Here is a 17,251-nt window from a genome sequence, read left to right as displayed (position 1 = left end):
ACATTGCTCTCTATCCTCTGAGCTAAGCAGAAACTTCCATTAGCAACCAGGGGTAGTAAGGCCTCATTTTCCGTAAGTGGACACTTTCAATACAAATCAGGCCCCTTTAAGGTGTCTCAGGTTGGGCATGCAAAAATCGTGGCTCTCAAAATCACAGATTTTGAAAATCTTGCCCTTTTGTGCCCAGTCTCGCTGGGTTCTAATAGGACACAAGTAAATTCCTAGAGGAAATAATTGTATTAGTTACTGAATCTCATGGAGATCTCTCTTTAAAACAAAATGTCCTCCGCTATAAATCTATTAAACGCAGAGATACTTGAGTCTTTAAACCACATTTATTGAAAAAAGAAACCCTTCATTTTAACAAGTCCGACGAACGTGCATCTCATTAGAACTTTGAAGTCCATAGCCTTAGCAGGACTACATTGGCTTCGACAGAGCTGCCCTCTTTCGCAGCTTGCTGTTAAGGAACTGACTCCTGAGCGTGTGTATGAATTTTCAAAGATGCAATTGTCATGCTTTAAGTAAGAGAATTTCAGGCTTTAATTGTTGATGAACTGTATTCAGCACACAGCAGGGAAACCTTGCCCCTCCTGCAGGATTTTGCTGGTTTAAAGAATGCTCTCGCTCTCTCTCACCCTCTCTCTCTCTTTTTTTTACGACAAGGTTAATTCATTCCAAAAGGCTCTTGTCATACTGTACATTAATACTTCTCATGCATTCCTGTCACAAAATGTGTTGCTTTGGTGTGTGCCAACTGATTTCATCATTGCACATTTGGGTGGAGTGAGACTCTGTTCCAAAGTGAACATTTCCCGCATGACATAGTTAAACCCCAGTCAGATGCACTTCATTATTTTCCATTAAACAATGGAAATAAATTTTAATCTTTCACTGGCCAGCACAGACCACACTAAGGCAACGGGGGAATAGACCTGAATCATTCCAGTGTCTGAAATATTTATGACAAGATTTTAAATTGTAACCAAATGTAAATCAAAAATATACCCCATATATACACATACATGTATATAGACATACACCCACCCACATATATATATATATATGTATGTATAAAATACACAAATACCCACACACAAAGACAATGTTATATATCCACACAGAATACACACACATTATATAGATTAATATACTAATACACACAAATTTTATCATACACATCACACGTGTGTGGCTAAGGAACTATACATAAAAAGAGAATATTCATGCTCTACATTACATTTATAATATTCTAGTGATGCCCTGAAACACAAGTGCTAACTTCCAGATAGAAATTGCAATCTTGCTAAGCCCCCTCCAATGTATAGGAATATTCCTGTCAGACCCCTCTCGTGTGTGGTTTTCTTTTATCACCTCTTGGGTTCACCACCAGAGGGCCAAGAGATTGCCACCTACAGCCGTGGTGTCCAACGTATGGCTGTGGTGTGGCTAGTTGGCTCATAAAACTATTTACATTTTCAGAACAGTGTGGATAGTTTGTTATCACTATAGTGGTTGGACCTACATGATGCAGCAGGTTGGATAGCATGGACCTACGGGATGGAGCCTGAGGTCTGGATCTGACCTCGCTCAGTGTTTTGGAGGCTTTGGGAGCTTGGTTCTGGTTTGGGCCCATCACTTGGCATTACTGCAATTCAGTAAAAGACAGCTTGTGTTTTCTGTGCTAGGGTTCTCCTGGTTCACTTTTTAATCTATAGTATAGAGTAAGAGTGTTTCAGATGATGGTAGTAAAGTTTACTAGAGCTCCAGATATAGCTTCACTCACCCCCCACCTTTGCCGAGTGAGGACAATCAAATTGTTTTATACAGAAGATTAAAATTCAATGTCTTAAGAATAAAAGGAAGCAGAACATGCATTCCACCATAGTCTCTAGCTCCCAGGCCCTCCCTTTTCACAAGCCAACAACTGCTTTCCCCCAGTGAGTATTTCCTGGGTCACGGAGGGTGACCCTTTCCATCTGGAATCAATCAGTCAACTCCTGACAACTTCCTGAAACACCTCACTCCATTTCCTGTTCTCTCCCCCTTCTCCCTTTCCCCCTGGTTTGCTTCACTCTTCAAACTACAGGCCACAGCAGCTTAATGTTAGAGGGTCAGACACAGTTAGACTCCAAAACACTACACAAGGACACCTTTGACCTTCAAAAATCTTTACATCTTAGCTAAACAAATCAAGGTCAACATTTCTTACCATTACCTTGTTAACCATTTATAGGCATTTTTGCCCGTGCCGCTCTCAATGCCTATCCATCAATACCACTTGTTCTCCCGAGATCGTAAAACATGGCAAGCTTTGTTTTCTTTATGTGCATTGAGTGCTGGTGAAAGGTGCCGGCCTGGCTTCCCTGGAGATTTAAGTTCTCAGATTTATCCACAGTACAGACAAGTTACCTCTGCTACTCCTGGGCCAACCTCTCTGATTCCTGATCTGGTAAAACCACCTCCATGGGTGAGATTTGGCTGCTATGCCCATTCAGGTTGTGATGGCTCCACTAGGATCACCAGTTGGTGCCAAACATTGTTGTGGCTTTGCTACGTTCTGGCCCTTTGGGGTTAGGGCTGGCCTGGGCTTGATTTTAACCAGTTATGTAGAAGCAAAACATTCCGCATCCCGATTCCTGGAGTCATCCGGTTCCCCAAACCATAGTTTGAGAGGAAAACGAAGACCTGAACCGTTCGAATAAATAAGGACAAGGCAACACGTTCACAAGATCCTTCACAGAGTTGCGTCTAAGCTGTCTCAGGAATAATGGAGAGCCATTTGCGGTCTTATAAGTGGGATTTGCAGTCGTTCTTAAGATTTGCTTGCATTGCTAGTCAGGATGGATTCTCTTTACTGGCCTCGGTGATAAATTCATTATTCCCCTGCAACATTCAAACCTGCATTCACTACATCCCTGTGCTAGTCTCATTTCCCATCTGGGTGACTATAATGCTCTCTGCTTGCAGACCAAGCTACGGTTTCCACAACTGCGGAGAACGGACCATGTCTGGCACATGCAACCTGGGCTCTGCAGGCTGCCCTGGCCTCCCTTTTGCTTCCCAACACAATTCAAAATGCTGGTTTTAATTTACAAATCTTCACCTGCCTAGCTGAGTGAGTGACCACCTCTTTGCTACCCCCTTCTGACAGCAAAGAGCTGTCTAGATGGCTTTGATTAACAGTCTTGAGATTTAAACCTGGGACGCTAGCAGCTGGACGTTGGCAAGAGAGGGTCCTCGCTAATTGAGTCCCCTCGTCAGCAGGGTGGAGATTTCAATGTACATGGGGGAGGTGAGGAAGAGGGATTTCTTACCTATCCTGAAGATGTGTTGCTAGGAAAACTAGCTGCTATTGTCAAGTGGTTTAAGATCCTGAGCTGAAAAGCACTGTAGGTACAAAATGATCTCCCCTTCATACGCTCACTAAATCTGCCTCTGCTCACGCACACATACAAATGTGTTCCACCCCAAATTGTATATATTCATATCAACGCGTACAATGTTGCATATGTACAATATACATTGCTTCAATAGCCCTAAACACACCTATTTACACATGCATACACACGCATACGTACATTTATGTACATGCAGCACATCTCAGCACTAGGGATGTAAAATCCTGGTTAATCAATTAACCAGTTAAACTGGATAACCAATTAAGCGGGTTCCTGCTCCTGCCTCCACCCCCATGCATGCATAGCTGCCGGTGCCGACCCTCTTGCACTTGGGACTGTTGGCTGCCCCTCCCAGCCCCCCTATTGGGGGCCAGGAGCAGCAATCTGGCAGCCCCAAGTGCGAAGGAGGGGCAGCTTCCAATCCCCACAAGGCTGTACCCAGGTACTAGTTAACCAGTAACTGGTTATCCTTACTCAGCACTGTGGAAAGGCCCCCTAAAAGAACAATTCTTGTTACCATTCCAAGTGAGGAAAAAATTCTTTATCGCACTTGACATCTGGAAACAATATTAAATTCCTGATTCACTTTTCCCTTTAATTGTACAGTCAGTCATGGTACCATGTTAGTTCTACTTTTTCCAAAAGAATAACTATGTGGATTTTTTAATTATTATTTTCTATCTGGATGGAAGCTATCCCATATGAGCCTCCTATGCCATCTTTACTCAGGTAAGATTCCCTTTGATGCCAGTGGGAGTTTTGATTAATTAAAGACGTCAGGACTAGATGCTTTAATTAAGGATTTCAGGACTGTGTTTGCTGTATAGTTGAACTAGGGGATGGGCTTAACAGTGATTAGAAAAATACCAGTTACCTCCCTCTGCAACAAACTTCCATTGATTTCAGTGGGACTTTCACATTTAGACCCCCACTCCCACAATGAAGGCACAGAGGACTAGCTGCTTGGCCCTTATTTCAAGGGCACAAGAGTGCCCGGAAGTATTCACTGTAAGCTGTGCATTTGGGTGGCCACCCAGAAGAGATTCAGATGTTACCCAGATGATTATTAGCGTGCCCGTAGCCAGCAGCATGTTTCCACTGGTGCACATGTCTTGGCGCATATAGCAAAATTTATTCCACACATAAATAAAAAAACAGGGGGCATATTGGTGCCTGGGGTTCTAGTATGTTGGAATTTGTGGAGTAATTATGAGCCTAGGTGAGCTTTTCTCACATGCTCAGAGATGAACTGAGCCACTCGGGGTTCAGGAAGCAATATCCCTAGGAATATACTTTATGTCTTGCCCCTTTCCTCCTTCCTCTGGAGCACTGAGACGAGGAAAACGCATGTCATGGTTTCTTGCAAATGCCATGGGCAGGCACTCGCCCTTCTCTCTGCTTTTGCTACAGATTGTTCCAGATGAGCCTGTGGGGAGAGCTAATACTTTCCTGCCCATTTCTGAACAACAATGGGGCTATAGGATCTGCTTGATCGGAATGATCCAGGAGCAAGGAGAACTCCCAATCAACAGGAGGCTAATGCTTTAGTGCTGACTCTCAGCTGAAGCATCTTAGCTGAAGTGCCTCAGTGCAAGTCAACAGAATTACCGTCCCCTCCCCCGCCCCCATTATGCAGCGGTCATTACCATTAAGTATTGTTGGACTTCAATCAAGTTCCCTGGGAGAAGGCCTCATTAAGTGGAGTGGAATCATGCATCATGGTTTTCTATGCTGCTCTTGGGGGAATTGCCCTCTGAGAATACGGTGCTGATGGATGCGGGGGTATTAAGCTCACATTTCCAGTACGGGTGAACGCTAATTGCCAATATACAACAACGAGGCCAGATCCTCAGCCCGTGTAAACAGCTCAGCTCCATTGAGGATCTCATCTCAAAGGACAAATATTTTCATTAATCAATGTGCGGATGGGTTGAGTTGGCTAGAACTTGTGGGGCCAATATTTGGACAGTGGTGGGCAGCATGTGGGCCGTAAGCCGCAAGAGTGCCATCGGGATCAATGTGTGGTTCATGAGGCATTTTGTTTACTGTTGCCCATGTGCAGCGTTGCCAGATTTTGCTGGGTTTCGTCCACAAACTTTGTTACCTCCCTCCTACTGGTACTACTAAAGAGACATGCCCATAAAGACAGCGCCCATGAGGTGAGGTGCGTGCTGATTGCATACAACACTGACTGTGAGAGCTGTGCGCTCCATCTGCATCCAATCAAAGCGCTGCTACGGTTCAATCGGCACCCTTCCCCCCTGCAAATTCTATGGACACAAGCGTAGTGAGCACAACTACCCTCCCCCAGGAGACCATCTTGGTAACAATAATCTTGCAGCCCACTGAGATGAAGGAGGGCCAATCATGCGGCCCACTCACTAGCCTAGCTTGCCCATTGCAGCGCTGGGTAAAATATTCCCCAATTCTGAAAGTTGCGCAAGTTTTAGTTTAGAGGAAGTGACTTCAAATACTTGAGGCAAGTCACTGCTATAAATGACCATCACAGAGTGCATGGTTATTATAATGAAAAAATACTTTGGGACGCATTTTATGACCAAGTTTCAACCTACTTTGCCACAGCCCTCTGGTGAGTCTATGTTACTGGTTCCGCCCATCGGGGCCCAATCCACAGAGGATGCAAATCTGTTACAGCCATGATTACAGAACCGTGGCTCTTTTGTACACACCGTAGTGGTTTATCCTTTCAGTTCTCAAAGTCTCCAGTCTAGTGCCTGGTATGTCAGCCAAGAGGTCCTCCCTACCCCTGCACACACCAACGGAGCATCTCCTACCATCGGAACCTCCTGAATTCTGGTTTTGTAAATAGTGTAGGTCACTTCTAATGCCTCATCCAAGTGTTGCCAAGCACTTTACAAACATTAATTAAACCTCACGACATCCCCCATGAAAGATTATTGCACCTAATTTACATATGAATAAAGGAGCATACTAGATGTTCTGACTTGCTCAAGGTCAAAACTCAAGTCAAGGGCAGATTAAGAAACAGAACGCGGGGTCCTGGTTTCTGTCTCTTGCTTTAGCCATGAGGTTGCATGTAAGAAAGGTGTTTGTGTGTGTTGGAAATATTTTAAAATAAAACAATCACAAGCCATTTCATTTTTCAGATAGATGGTTTTTCTCAACAGTAGAAAACTGACTCCATTATTGGTCAAAAAGGCCACAAGTTAAGTGATTTTCATTGTGTCTTTGAAGCTCCGGCTCGGTAGCAAAGCACATTTCAAACAGTTGATGAGATCACAAACCATCTGGTGTTGCTCTCAAAACTGAAGAACTATTCTTAAAAAACAAGAAACAAAAAAGCAGCCCTCCCCCTGAAAAAAAGCCCCCACACTCTGTAGGCATCTGGAGATGCATTACATTTACAATTCAGTGTTAATTTAACCTGTTTGTTTTTCTATTTTTTTAAAAACAGGTGCAAAATAAATGAACTTTTTCTTAAAAAAAAAAAAAAGTCTAATGTAGCAGTGCAATATAATCACTAAGGCTCATACCATTCCTACAAATAAGCCAAAGTTTAACTTTGGTGGTGATCCAGTTAAAGACCAGGCTCTGTGGTTCACACTCATCTCTAATCATAACCATTACCTTGAGATTCTTCCAAGTTATGAGTAATCCAGCCAATTATGCTTGAAAATGTCAGGAAAAGGTAATCATATAGCGCAACATCTACATCATGTTTACTTGTGTTAACAGTAAAACCCGAGTGTGCTTCATGCTTTGCAATGCACCCAAGTTCATACAAAGTCTCCTCAGAGGAAACCAAGGCCAGTGCAAACTAGGTCAAATCTTAACCATGTCAGTGTGGGGCAAGGGTCTGTGTTTCTGTTCTTTGTTTTGACACTGTCTAGTAAATTGGGCCTCCAATCCCTGCATGGGGGTTGGAAGGTGCTATCACAATACAGGTTGACCCAGAACTCCCTGGTCCAGAAACATCCATGGTCAGGCTGGATCTGAATCAGCCGGATGTCCACTTTTCGTAGGCATGGCAAAGTTTCTGGCAGTTCCATAAAGTATGTTTACAGCCACCAGTCCTGGGTATCAGTGCTGTTATTTAGCTCTAATTTACCCCTAAATTTCCTCTAACAGCCCAGAAAGCATTGGAAATGTTGGTAATGCACTTAGACAATATTGACCTTCCGTGGACAGGAAAATTCTCTAGTTCAAAACTGGCCAGGACCTGAGGGTGCCAGACTAGAGAGGTTGAACCTGTAGAAGTAAATGAATAAAACTCGCCATCTAGCAGGTTTTCATGCACAATGTATCACATGAGTGACAAACCTGAAGTCAATTTACTTATGTAAGTAAAGGTAAGTACCTGCGTAAGTTTTCACAGGATTTAATAATACTAAAGAAACCCATTGAAATTCTTTTGGTCTTGTCCACAAATTAAACTTAATGAATTAAATCATGAAAATCAATAGAAGAGCTTTGTTTCTATTTTTGCCTCGGAGTCCGACTCTTCTTTACACAATTATGATGGTCTCGCATTTCTAGGATTGACAGCTGTCCTTTCTAACCTATTTTTTTTTTAAAATGTCACATTCATACCTTTGTTGATGTAAAGCCTACCAAGTGGAATTAAAATGAACATGTGTTTGGAGTGTGAGAGCACAACCAATATTTTGGAACGACTCGCAAGTTTAAACTTTTGACACCGTGGAGGCGTGCCGGCAGCGTCTGTCTGATGCCAAGGCAGATAAAACAGGTGTTTGCACAAATTAAAATGAGAAAAGAATTAGGTGGAGCTAGAAGATGAGAATTCCCATCCAAATGCTCTTTGCACCCTACCCACCGCACTGCTCATAAGGAAATCATTTCCTACATTCATTTTCTATCTTTACCTAACCCTCATGGAACTTATTCACACTGATATTGAGCTGTTCACAACATTTTCCTTGTCCTTGAAGTCACCTAAATTTCAGTCTCGTTGACAAACTGGGAACTAAGCCCTGGCTCGTCTGGAAGCTCATGAACGTTTCTGAGCAAATCTGGACTAAGATCCTGCTCTCACTGAAATAAACAAGATGTTGCCATTATTTTGGACTCAAGTCATGCTAGCATCATGGTGTTGAGACAGAACTAGGGAAACCAGGGGTGTGTGAGTGAGTCTCTTGACAAAGTTTTGGGTTTAACCCTCGAGATTTAAGAGTGACTCTAAGGGTCTAAACCTGTACAGAGAGAGAGAGCAGAGAGAGTTCAAATCAGCTCTATGAAACAAAACTAGAGAATTTCATTTGGCTTCCGTTTTCAGGCTTGGCATGCAGCAAGGTAGAAAACCAGAAGGAGAAGGAGTCCATCCCAGCTCATTTTCTTCTCCAATAAGCTGCTGATTTTGGTACGCAGTTCAAAAGCAACAGAGGCATGTGTGCGAGGCATGCCAGGCGGCATTCCGTTGGTAACCATATGAATGACTAAGGCTGATTTCAGTCTCCTTGTTGCATGTTCAGCTGGAAATTTAAATTCATCCGGGCTCCATAACATCAGCACCTTGGAATCTGAGGCAAGAGAATCACACTGGGAACAAGGCTGATGGCTGAAGATTGGCCTCAGCCAGAAAATCTGGATACAGATCCAAACTCTTCCACAGTTCAGGGCATAGTGCAAACCCAGGAGTTTGGTTTCACCTACCGTAGAGATGTGGCAATGCGGTAAACACTGAAACTAGATTTGAACCTCTCTAAAACGGAGGTGTTCTGGGAGCCAGAGTTTCATTCTGGGGATGCCTCTAACCAATATTATAATTGATTTATGAGCAACAAGGAGTCCTGTGGAACCTTAAGGCACATCTAGACTATGGGTTTTTTCAAAAGGAGATATGCAAATTCGGCACTAATTTGCATATCATCTTCCGATCGCATTTTTGAAAGTGGGTCTTTCAAAAGTGAAAGTAGTCTGGACACGGGGGAGGAGGGAGAGGAGGGTTTCGGGAAAAAAGCCCTTTTTTAAAAAACGAGGTTTATGAGGTTCTTCGAAAAAGGGTTTTTTTCTGAAAAAACTGCATCCAGACTACGTTCACTTTCGAAAGACCCGCTTTTGAAAATGCAATCAGAAGAAGATATTCAAATTAGCACTGAATTTGCAGATCTCCTTTCGAAAAAAATGTAGTCTACACATGCCCTTAAAAACGAACACATTTATTTGAGCAACTGCCTTCACGGGTTGGAACTCACTTCATCAGATGCATCTGAAAAAGTAGGTTCCAGCCCAAGAAAGCCGATGTCCAAATAAATTTGTTAGTCTTTAAGGTTCCACAGGACTCCTCATTCTTATGTATTTCAATTTTTTTATTGCAGTACTGTCTAACAGCCCCAATTTCTGCCCAGGATCACCTATTGTTCTAAGCCCTGTACAAAACACAGGACAAAAAGACAATTCCCTACAGTTTCATTTCACTACAATCCAAAATCATTTTCTCTTGGTCAGTCTTCGTACTTGCTGGCTCCATTTACGAGTCATGAGATGATTTTTCTTCCTGTCTCAGATTTTTCTTTGGAATTTTGGCAGGCAACATCTGGGATCAAAATAACAATCTATGTTCCTTTGCTGATGGGGTTGCCATTAAAAAGCCAAGGTTCATTTGCTGAAAGTTAACAGAGTGTTGTATCCAAGATATCATGAGCATTCCCTAAATTTAGATGGGGCGATAACGATGAATTATCTGAACCCCTTGAATGATAATTAGTCTATTTACAAATAACTATTTTTTCCCACTAAAAAAGTTTTTAAAAAAATGAACAAGTGGGGGTTATATTTTGTTTTGTTTTGGTCTTTACATTTTTCGGTGATTTTTTTGAGGTTTGCAACTTGAAAACTTTTGTTGTGTTTGTTTTTGGCAACTGGAATGTTCATTTTTCAGGTTTTTACTGAAAACCTGAAAGTTTTTGACAACGATCCTTTTTGTGAACATTTTTACTTTATCAGATAAAGCCATTTTCTGTCCAAAAGTATTTTGATGAAAAAATTTCAACCACCAACTCGCAATAATTTTTGGTGCATGAAGCCTTTAATGATGATGGCCATTGTATGCCACCAATGGAAATGTTTAGTGCTTTTGTGGCTCTCTGTGTGCCATATATCTCGTGCTGTATGGAATAGATATTGAGTCTTTTCCAACCCTAACCACCCATGATTCAATATGTTGGAGTGTTCAGAACCCATTAGCTTTCATTCTGGGCACCAACATTAGTGGTCAGATTTTTAAAATGCTCTTTTCCACCTGCCCCTTCATCTTTAAAGCACTTTATGCAGTCCTGCCACCCTTCCTCATATGAGTAACCTTGCCAACATCAATTGGATTATTCATGTAAGAACGGCAGGACTGACCCATGAACCAAACCTTCCAACAGATCTTATAAGCAAGCACATTTCATTCATATTGTATTGACGGGGAAACTGAGGCACAGAATATTTATTGAGACCTGGCTGTGACCACTCAGCAACTCAAATGCACAGGTAGGAGTCTAGCACATGAGTGCCAGTCTCACAGCCCTATCCTTATTCTTATAGGCATTGTTGACTTTCCCACCTAGACAATGCTGTCCCTGCAAAAATTCTGCAGCAGAGCAGCTTGACTGAGAATTTGCGTTGCATATACAGGAGTCAGAATAGAGTCCTAGCCATAGAATCACAGAACCATAGAACCAGAAGAAGTCCAGACCCCTGCACTCATGGCAGGACCATGCACCATGCACTCATAGGCTACGTCTAGACTGCAAGCCTCTTTCGAAAGTATCTTTCGAAAAAGCCTCTTTCGAAAAAGAGCGTCTAGACTGCAATCAGTACTTTCGAAAAAGCAAGCCGCTTTTTCAAAAGAAAGCACCTAGGCAGTCTGGATGCTCTCTTTCAAAAACGCCCTGTTTGCATTCAAGAACGCCTTTTTTCGAAAGAGCACTTTCGAAAAAAGGCGTTCTTCCTCATGAAATTAGGTTTACCGCCATCGAAAGAAAAGCCGCATTTTTTCGATTTAATTTCGAAAGAACGCGGCTGTAGTCTAGACGCAAGTGAAGTTTTTTCGAAAAAAGGCTACTTTTTTCGAAAAAACTCTTGAGTCTGGACACAGCCATATTGGCTTTCTGTGTATTTTAGACATTTATCTTAAGCCTATCACTGCAATATCTAGCTACTAAAGTAAACGAACTAGCCCTTATAAAACGCCCGTGAAATACAGTCTCCATTTTACAAATGGGGAAACTGAGGCATGGGGTGGTGGCATGGTTTGCTCAAAGGGCTACACAGGAAGCCTGTGGCAGAATCAGCAATGAAATACAGCTCTCATAACGTCAAGTCCTGCAGATCAGCCAGCCAAGCAACCTTTCCCCTACCAAACTGATCCTTGCTAGAACAGACGATGAAAGGAGGCAACATACTTGTGATAGTGACAAGAAATATTTGCTTCACTTACTTAGATAGTCCTAGGGAGGTGGTGGAATCTCCATCCCTGGAGGTTTTTAAGACTCGGCTTGACAAAGCCCTGGCTGGGTTGATTTAGTTGGGGTTGGTCCTGCCTTGGGCAGGGGGCTGGACTTGACGACCTCCTGAGGTCTCTTCCAGCTCTATGATTCTATAGTCCTTTGCCTCCATAGAGCTCAAAGGTCATGATTCAGCAAAGCACTTGAGCATGTGTGTAAGTATTTTCCTGACTCAGGGCCAATCAGAGAATTTTTTTAAGAGATCTGTGAGCTGCATTAGCCCCATCTACAGGTGGAAAATCTGAGGCACAGAACTGTGGACTGACTTACTCAGAGTCAAAGAGAGCGGAACGGCCAAGTCATAGGGTGATCATATTTCCCCAGGCCAAATGTAGGATACCAAGGGGGGGCTGCCAATGTGTGGGGCTTTAGCCCTCGAGCAGGGGCGAGGGACAACGCACGGGTCTTCAGCAGCTCCTCACCCCCTGCTGCAGTGGAAATATGGGACAATGTGCCCACTGGAAAAAAAAAGTCGGGAGGCTGGGAACAGACCTTAAATACGGGACTGTCCTGGGAAAAACAGGATGGATAGTCACCCTACCGAGACTGGAATAGAACCTCAGTCTCCTGACTTGCCATTAGGCCAGACTGTCCCTGTACATGGGATACAGAGGAGCCATTTTTTAATGTCGCTTTTTTAACCACAGTAAAATGCCCTGAAACCTTGCCAGGGAGCCTTAGAAATGGTTTTAATTTCTGTGAGGGGGGAATTACAGGTGCAATATTTATTTATTAAATCTAATTGCTTAAAAGAGTAGGGGTGAGAGAGGAGAGACCGTGTCTGCCTTTCTCCTCACCAGTGTTTGCAACCTGACACACTTCGCCTCCCTCTGTGTTTTTATTAGCTGGTATTCTCAATACATCAGCGACAGCTATGATGAAACCAGTGGCAGATTTCTCTGCAAAGCAGCTGGGCCACTGTCCCAGGGGTCTTGTTGCTTTGCTGTGCGAGATCTTAAAGTGACCATGACTCTTTTGGCTGCTGTTTTTAAAGAGGCTGAACGGGAGGGCGTGCAAGAGTTAAAAACAGGGGCGAGTGGGAAATAAAAGGGAAGGTTGCTTGTGTACCATGTACAGAGCCACTTTGAAAAATTCTGAGGCATCTAAGTATCACAAACATGATCCCTGCTGTGGGTGTGAATGCTTTGCCCGAGGGTGTCAAATCAAATATCCACCGCTGGTTGGTACAGTACAATGTCCCCCCTCCCCTCTTGGGGATTCAGGGAGGGAGGAGGGTAAAAAAGGCTTAAATGCAGCAAATGAAGAAAATCTTTAACAATATCTGACGGGGTTTATCATTTACTGTCGCCTTGTTTATTATGAGTCATATCAGTGAAAGAAAGGAAAAGAAAGGAAAGCAGACAACTTACTTAATGCTGAGTCTCCTAACACTTACCTGAAAGCGTCTCATGTCTCTGGGGTTCCCTGCTGTTTTCAAACAATTCTGATTGCACTTGAGGAAAAATTTCAAGAAGAATCTGCAAAGAGAAAAGGCCATGTCATTTCCGTTAACAAGAAACTAGCATCTAGTATTTACCTGCTTTGCATTGATATTATAGTGAGGGACATGAGGGTGTACAACCAGATTGCCTGAAAAATAAAATAAATCAATCCCATTTCTCTTTGACATTTGTTACTTATAAGTAACATCTAATGTGATTATAAATGAAATAGGAAATTAAATATCCTTTTTGGTCTTGGCCCTTAATTGCTGGAAGTCAGCCTAGCTCCGTCAGTTATACTGGGTTATACCTGTTAAAAATCTGGCATTCTGTTTTTTTGTAATGTCCTTACTTTGTGGATTTGAATGTCCTTTGTGTTTAGCCAGTTTCTCTTCTTTCTGCGTAGTGCTTTTGTGCACCGATATTGGTGGATAATGCTAGCGTAAAAACCACAAAAATTGGCAGGGCAACTCTGGGGCAGGTAAAAGGCTTGAAACTAGTTTAAGCTCATTAAAAAAAAAGCTGACCAGATTTCATGTTGACAGTGCCCTTTTAGTTACTATGTTTTTATTAAACATAAATAGAACTGCTGACAGTCCAAATTACACTCTTTCATAATAGTAAGAGAGAGGGTGGCAAAAACAGAAGTTAAGGCAATATAGCAGAGTCAATGCAGACTATAGGTGATGATTTAGAGTAGGTATACATACTGGCGGTGTACAAATTCTCACTTTTTTTTTCTTTCAAATATACCGATCTGTTGTGCTTTACAATTCTGCAAGATCGTAGCTTGTCATTTATGTAAGTTGCGTCTCCAGCACTCTTGGCAGAAATCTCCAAACGTTTATGAACCACGGTGCTTGGATTTTGCACAACCTTGACATCCTATCACTAGAGAGTAGTTTCTCAACAGACCCTTCAGTACAAAAGTCTTCCATGTGAATAAGCAAATCAATCTGTCTAATAATATCTGCACCGCTCAGACTCGTGAATTTCAGGGATACAAGGGGTTCACACAACAGTTTGCAAACATTTGCACTTTTCAGATTCAAAAGCACTCTCCAACCTCGGTATCACCATCCTAGTGTGACAGATAAGAAATATTTGAAAGTGAACAACTTCGATGATTCTGTTCTAGTAGCACATTTACATTTGGAGAACAAAACCAGGTTTAACTGGGACAAGAACATTTGCGTAGGCTTAGAAGAGGGAGGGAGAAAGCATTAGTATAGGAGAGAGATTTTAAATAGTTTAAGAATTGGCATGGCATACAGTGGACAATTTATTTATTTATTTCATTTGCTGAGTGCTTTTCTTAAAAAAAAAAAAAAATTCAGCTTTTGCAGTAAGTTAAAGTCCCAGGTGAGCTAGGCCTATTTCCCTTTCTGTTACTATGACAACGATTTTTTACCGCAGTCCCAAAGTCCCTTCAGAACTCACACATTCATGCCTTGAATTAGAACTTTAAAGGAGAAAGATGTATATTTTCCAGGGTTTACCAACAACAAAATAATAATATTAATAATAATAAACCAGAAATCAACTTTGCTTCCTTCCCTCACTTTATTTACTCCTCTCAAACATTCACTCCTCCCACAAACACACACACACAAAACTTAAGAATCTGATTCTTTTGTATGCGTCTCAAAAATTACAATCCGCCCCCCCCCCCCCAAAAAACCAGCAAAACCAGCCTGCAACATTACAGAGTTCTATTATTTTTAAACCATTTATGACCCTTTTCTGACCGTTTTTCTCATAAGTTTCACAAACGAAAGCTATTATTTTATTCCAATCATTTGCTGCTTGCTTTCCTCTTGCTTACAAATGTAGAACCTCCTTGGTTCTTTGTGTGATGTAGATAAAGGTAAAAGCGCAGTGTCCAAACCACAGCTGCTTTCTGCTTTGGTATTCAAGTTCAGCAGTGAAAGATGGATCAATGCCCTGTTGTCAGAGGGCAACTTCTATGAACAGAGCCTTAGTTGCCTGGGTGTACACAGAACAAAAATCATACAAAACTTCATGTCATACGAGCACAGCTGAGTGAATGAATGCAGTGTAAACATATTCACTAATATTTTTGCAAATAAGCCCTGTTGATTCCCTTTGATGGAATCTCATGACCCCTTTCATCTAAATTTTTTGGTGAGAAAAATTGTATTAGCAAATATATTTCCAAAAAGGAAAAGCATTGTGCATACAAGTGTACATGAATATTTGCCACTTCAAGCCAGAAACGCTCTCACTTGCAAACACTCCTTTTGCGGCATTCAAACAATTATGAACACTCACAGATAATCTGCAAATAGCTAAAGGGACCCCTCCCAGTTAGGAAGCTTAGGTCATCCAAGCAGGGAAAACAAATATTGCCATGTGACCAATGCAAGCAACTGTCCCTAACAAATGTTTGCAAACAAACCAAGAGGTAACGATTCACAGAGTAATTGCAAAGTCTTAAGAAGCATGACCTGTTTGTAGGTAACATGCACACAGAAATAAGGGATAAATTAATCAGGAAAATTATTCCCAGCTTCAATTTTTTTCCCACCTCTCTCCATCTAGGTCCACACACACAGAAATTCAACCTAAGTCGAACCTCCTATCAACCAAACCTAAAATGTCTGGTGCCAAGTCCTCAGCTGGTGTCAATCTGCAAAACTCCATTGACGTCTAAGCCACTAGCGGACTATCTATGCCAGAAATGGACAACCTAGGCTATTGAGTGGGCCACAAGAGTGGGCCTCCTTCCTCTCAGTGGTCCACAAGATGGCCGCCTGCACTTGCGTACCTAGCCTTTGCGGGCTGTGCTGATTGAAACATGGCAGAGTTTTGATTGGCTGCAGAGGGAGCGCACGGATCCCACAGTCAGAGTTGAGTGCAATCCGCATGCCCCTCACTTCATGGGCCCTTGCTTTACGTGTGGGTCACTTTAGGGCAAAAACTACACAGACGGAAACCAGAGGAATCTGGTAACCCTGCACGTGGGCAACAGTAAACAAAATGTCTCATGGGCCACACAGAGAACCCTGATGGGCTGCATGTGGCCTGCAGACCCCAGGTTGCCCATTGCCAATCCGGACTCACTGCTTCTTATAGGCCTGATTACCTCTCATGGACCTCACCTCTCATGGACCTCATTGAGATGAAGACCACTCCAGCATCCTGAGGCTTCAGGGATGTGCCCCAAGATACCCAACAACGATTAGTGATTTGCCGGGCCTAACTAAAGACGTGTTAAAGGTTCGTTTCTGGAAGTGCTGGGCCCTGCCCTCTGGAAATAGGGTTCCTTTGCAGGATCTGAAGCTGGGCCCCCAAAATCATTAGAGTCACTCTTGAAAACCTTGGCCTGAGTATTGTAGCATTCTAGTCTCATTCTGCCATTGCCGACATGTCAGGGGTGGGGAACCTTTTTTGGATCGAGGGCCACTGACCCACAGAAAAATCAGTCAGGGGTTGCGGGGAGATGGCTTTTCAGACCAGTTTAACTGCAACTGGGCACCCATATAAAGTATCCAGACTGTTATTTTATATATACACACATGTATATTTTAAATGGCTGCATCTGGGAAAGACATTAATATTTATTGAGGCATTACCACAAAAAATGGACTTTTTTGGTAGGGGGAAACAAAGAGGTGGTAAGGCTTAACACTGAATGAAGTTGATTTAGGGGTAACAGGAGAATTAGAGAGGGGCTTTATTCATTTTTTTAGAGTAGAACTTTAGCAACTTTTTGGACTTACCTCATGCATGCTTAAAAAAACCCAACTGAACCGATTTCTTAGCAGGCCTTTGTTCCTGCATAAGGAGAATGCTAGCTATGGGTTTTGCAGACTAGCCATTTTCCAGCCATGAAGTTAGAGATACGGCTCTCTCATACTGTAAAACAACATTCGAGGCACTGAAGAACAATCTG

General features: G+C 42.5%; 1 protein-coding gene across 2 annotated transcripts in view; it reads right to left on the bottom strand.

Moving 5' to 3' along the window:
* The window catches only part of EBF2 (EBF transcription factor 2), a 213,612-nt gene that overhangs the window by 45,904 nt on the left and 150,457 nt on the right, over positions 1 to 17,251 (bottom strand). For both annotated transcript variants that reach the window (XM_006114184.4, XM_014569061.3), the window contains exon 7: positions 13,290 to 13,371. In XM_006114184.4, the coding sequence (XP_006114246.1) occupies positions 13,290 to 13,371 (82 nt within the window). The remainder of the gene's footprint in view (positions 1 to 13,289; positions 13,372 to 17,251) is intronic.

This window comes from Pelodiscus sinensis, chromosome 28 (assembly GCF_049634645.1).
Source record: "Pelodiscus sinensis isolate JC-2024 chromosome 28, ASM4963464v1, whole genome shotgun sequence".
Taxonomy (NCBI): domain Eukaryota; kingdom Metazoa; phylum Chordata; order Testudines; family Trionychidae; genus Pelodiscus; species Pelodiscus sinensis.
The sequence above is the reverse complement of the archived record's forward strand: the minus strand, read 5'-3'. Positions and strand labels throughout refer to the sequence as shown.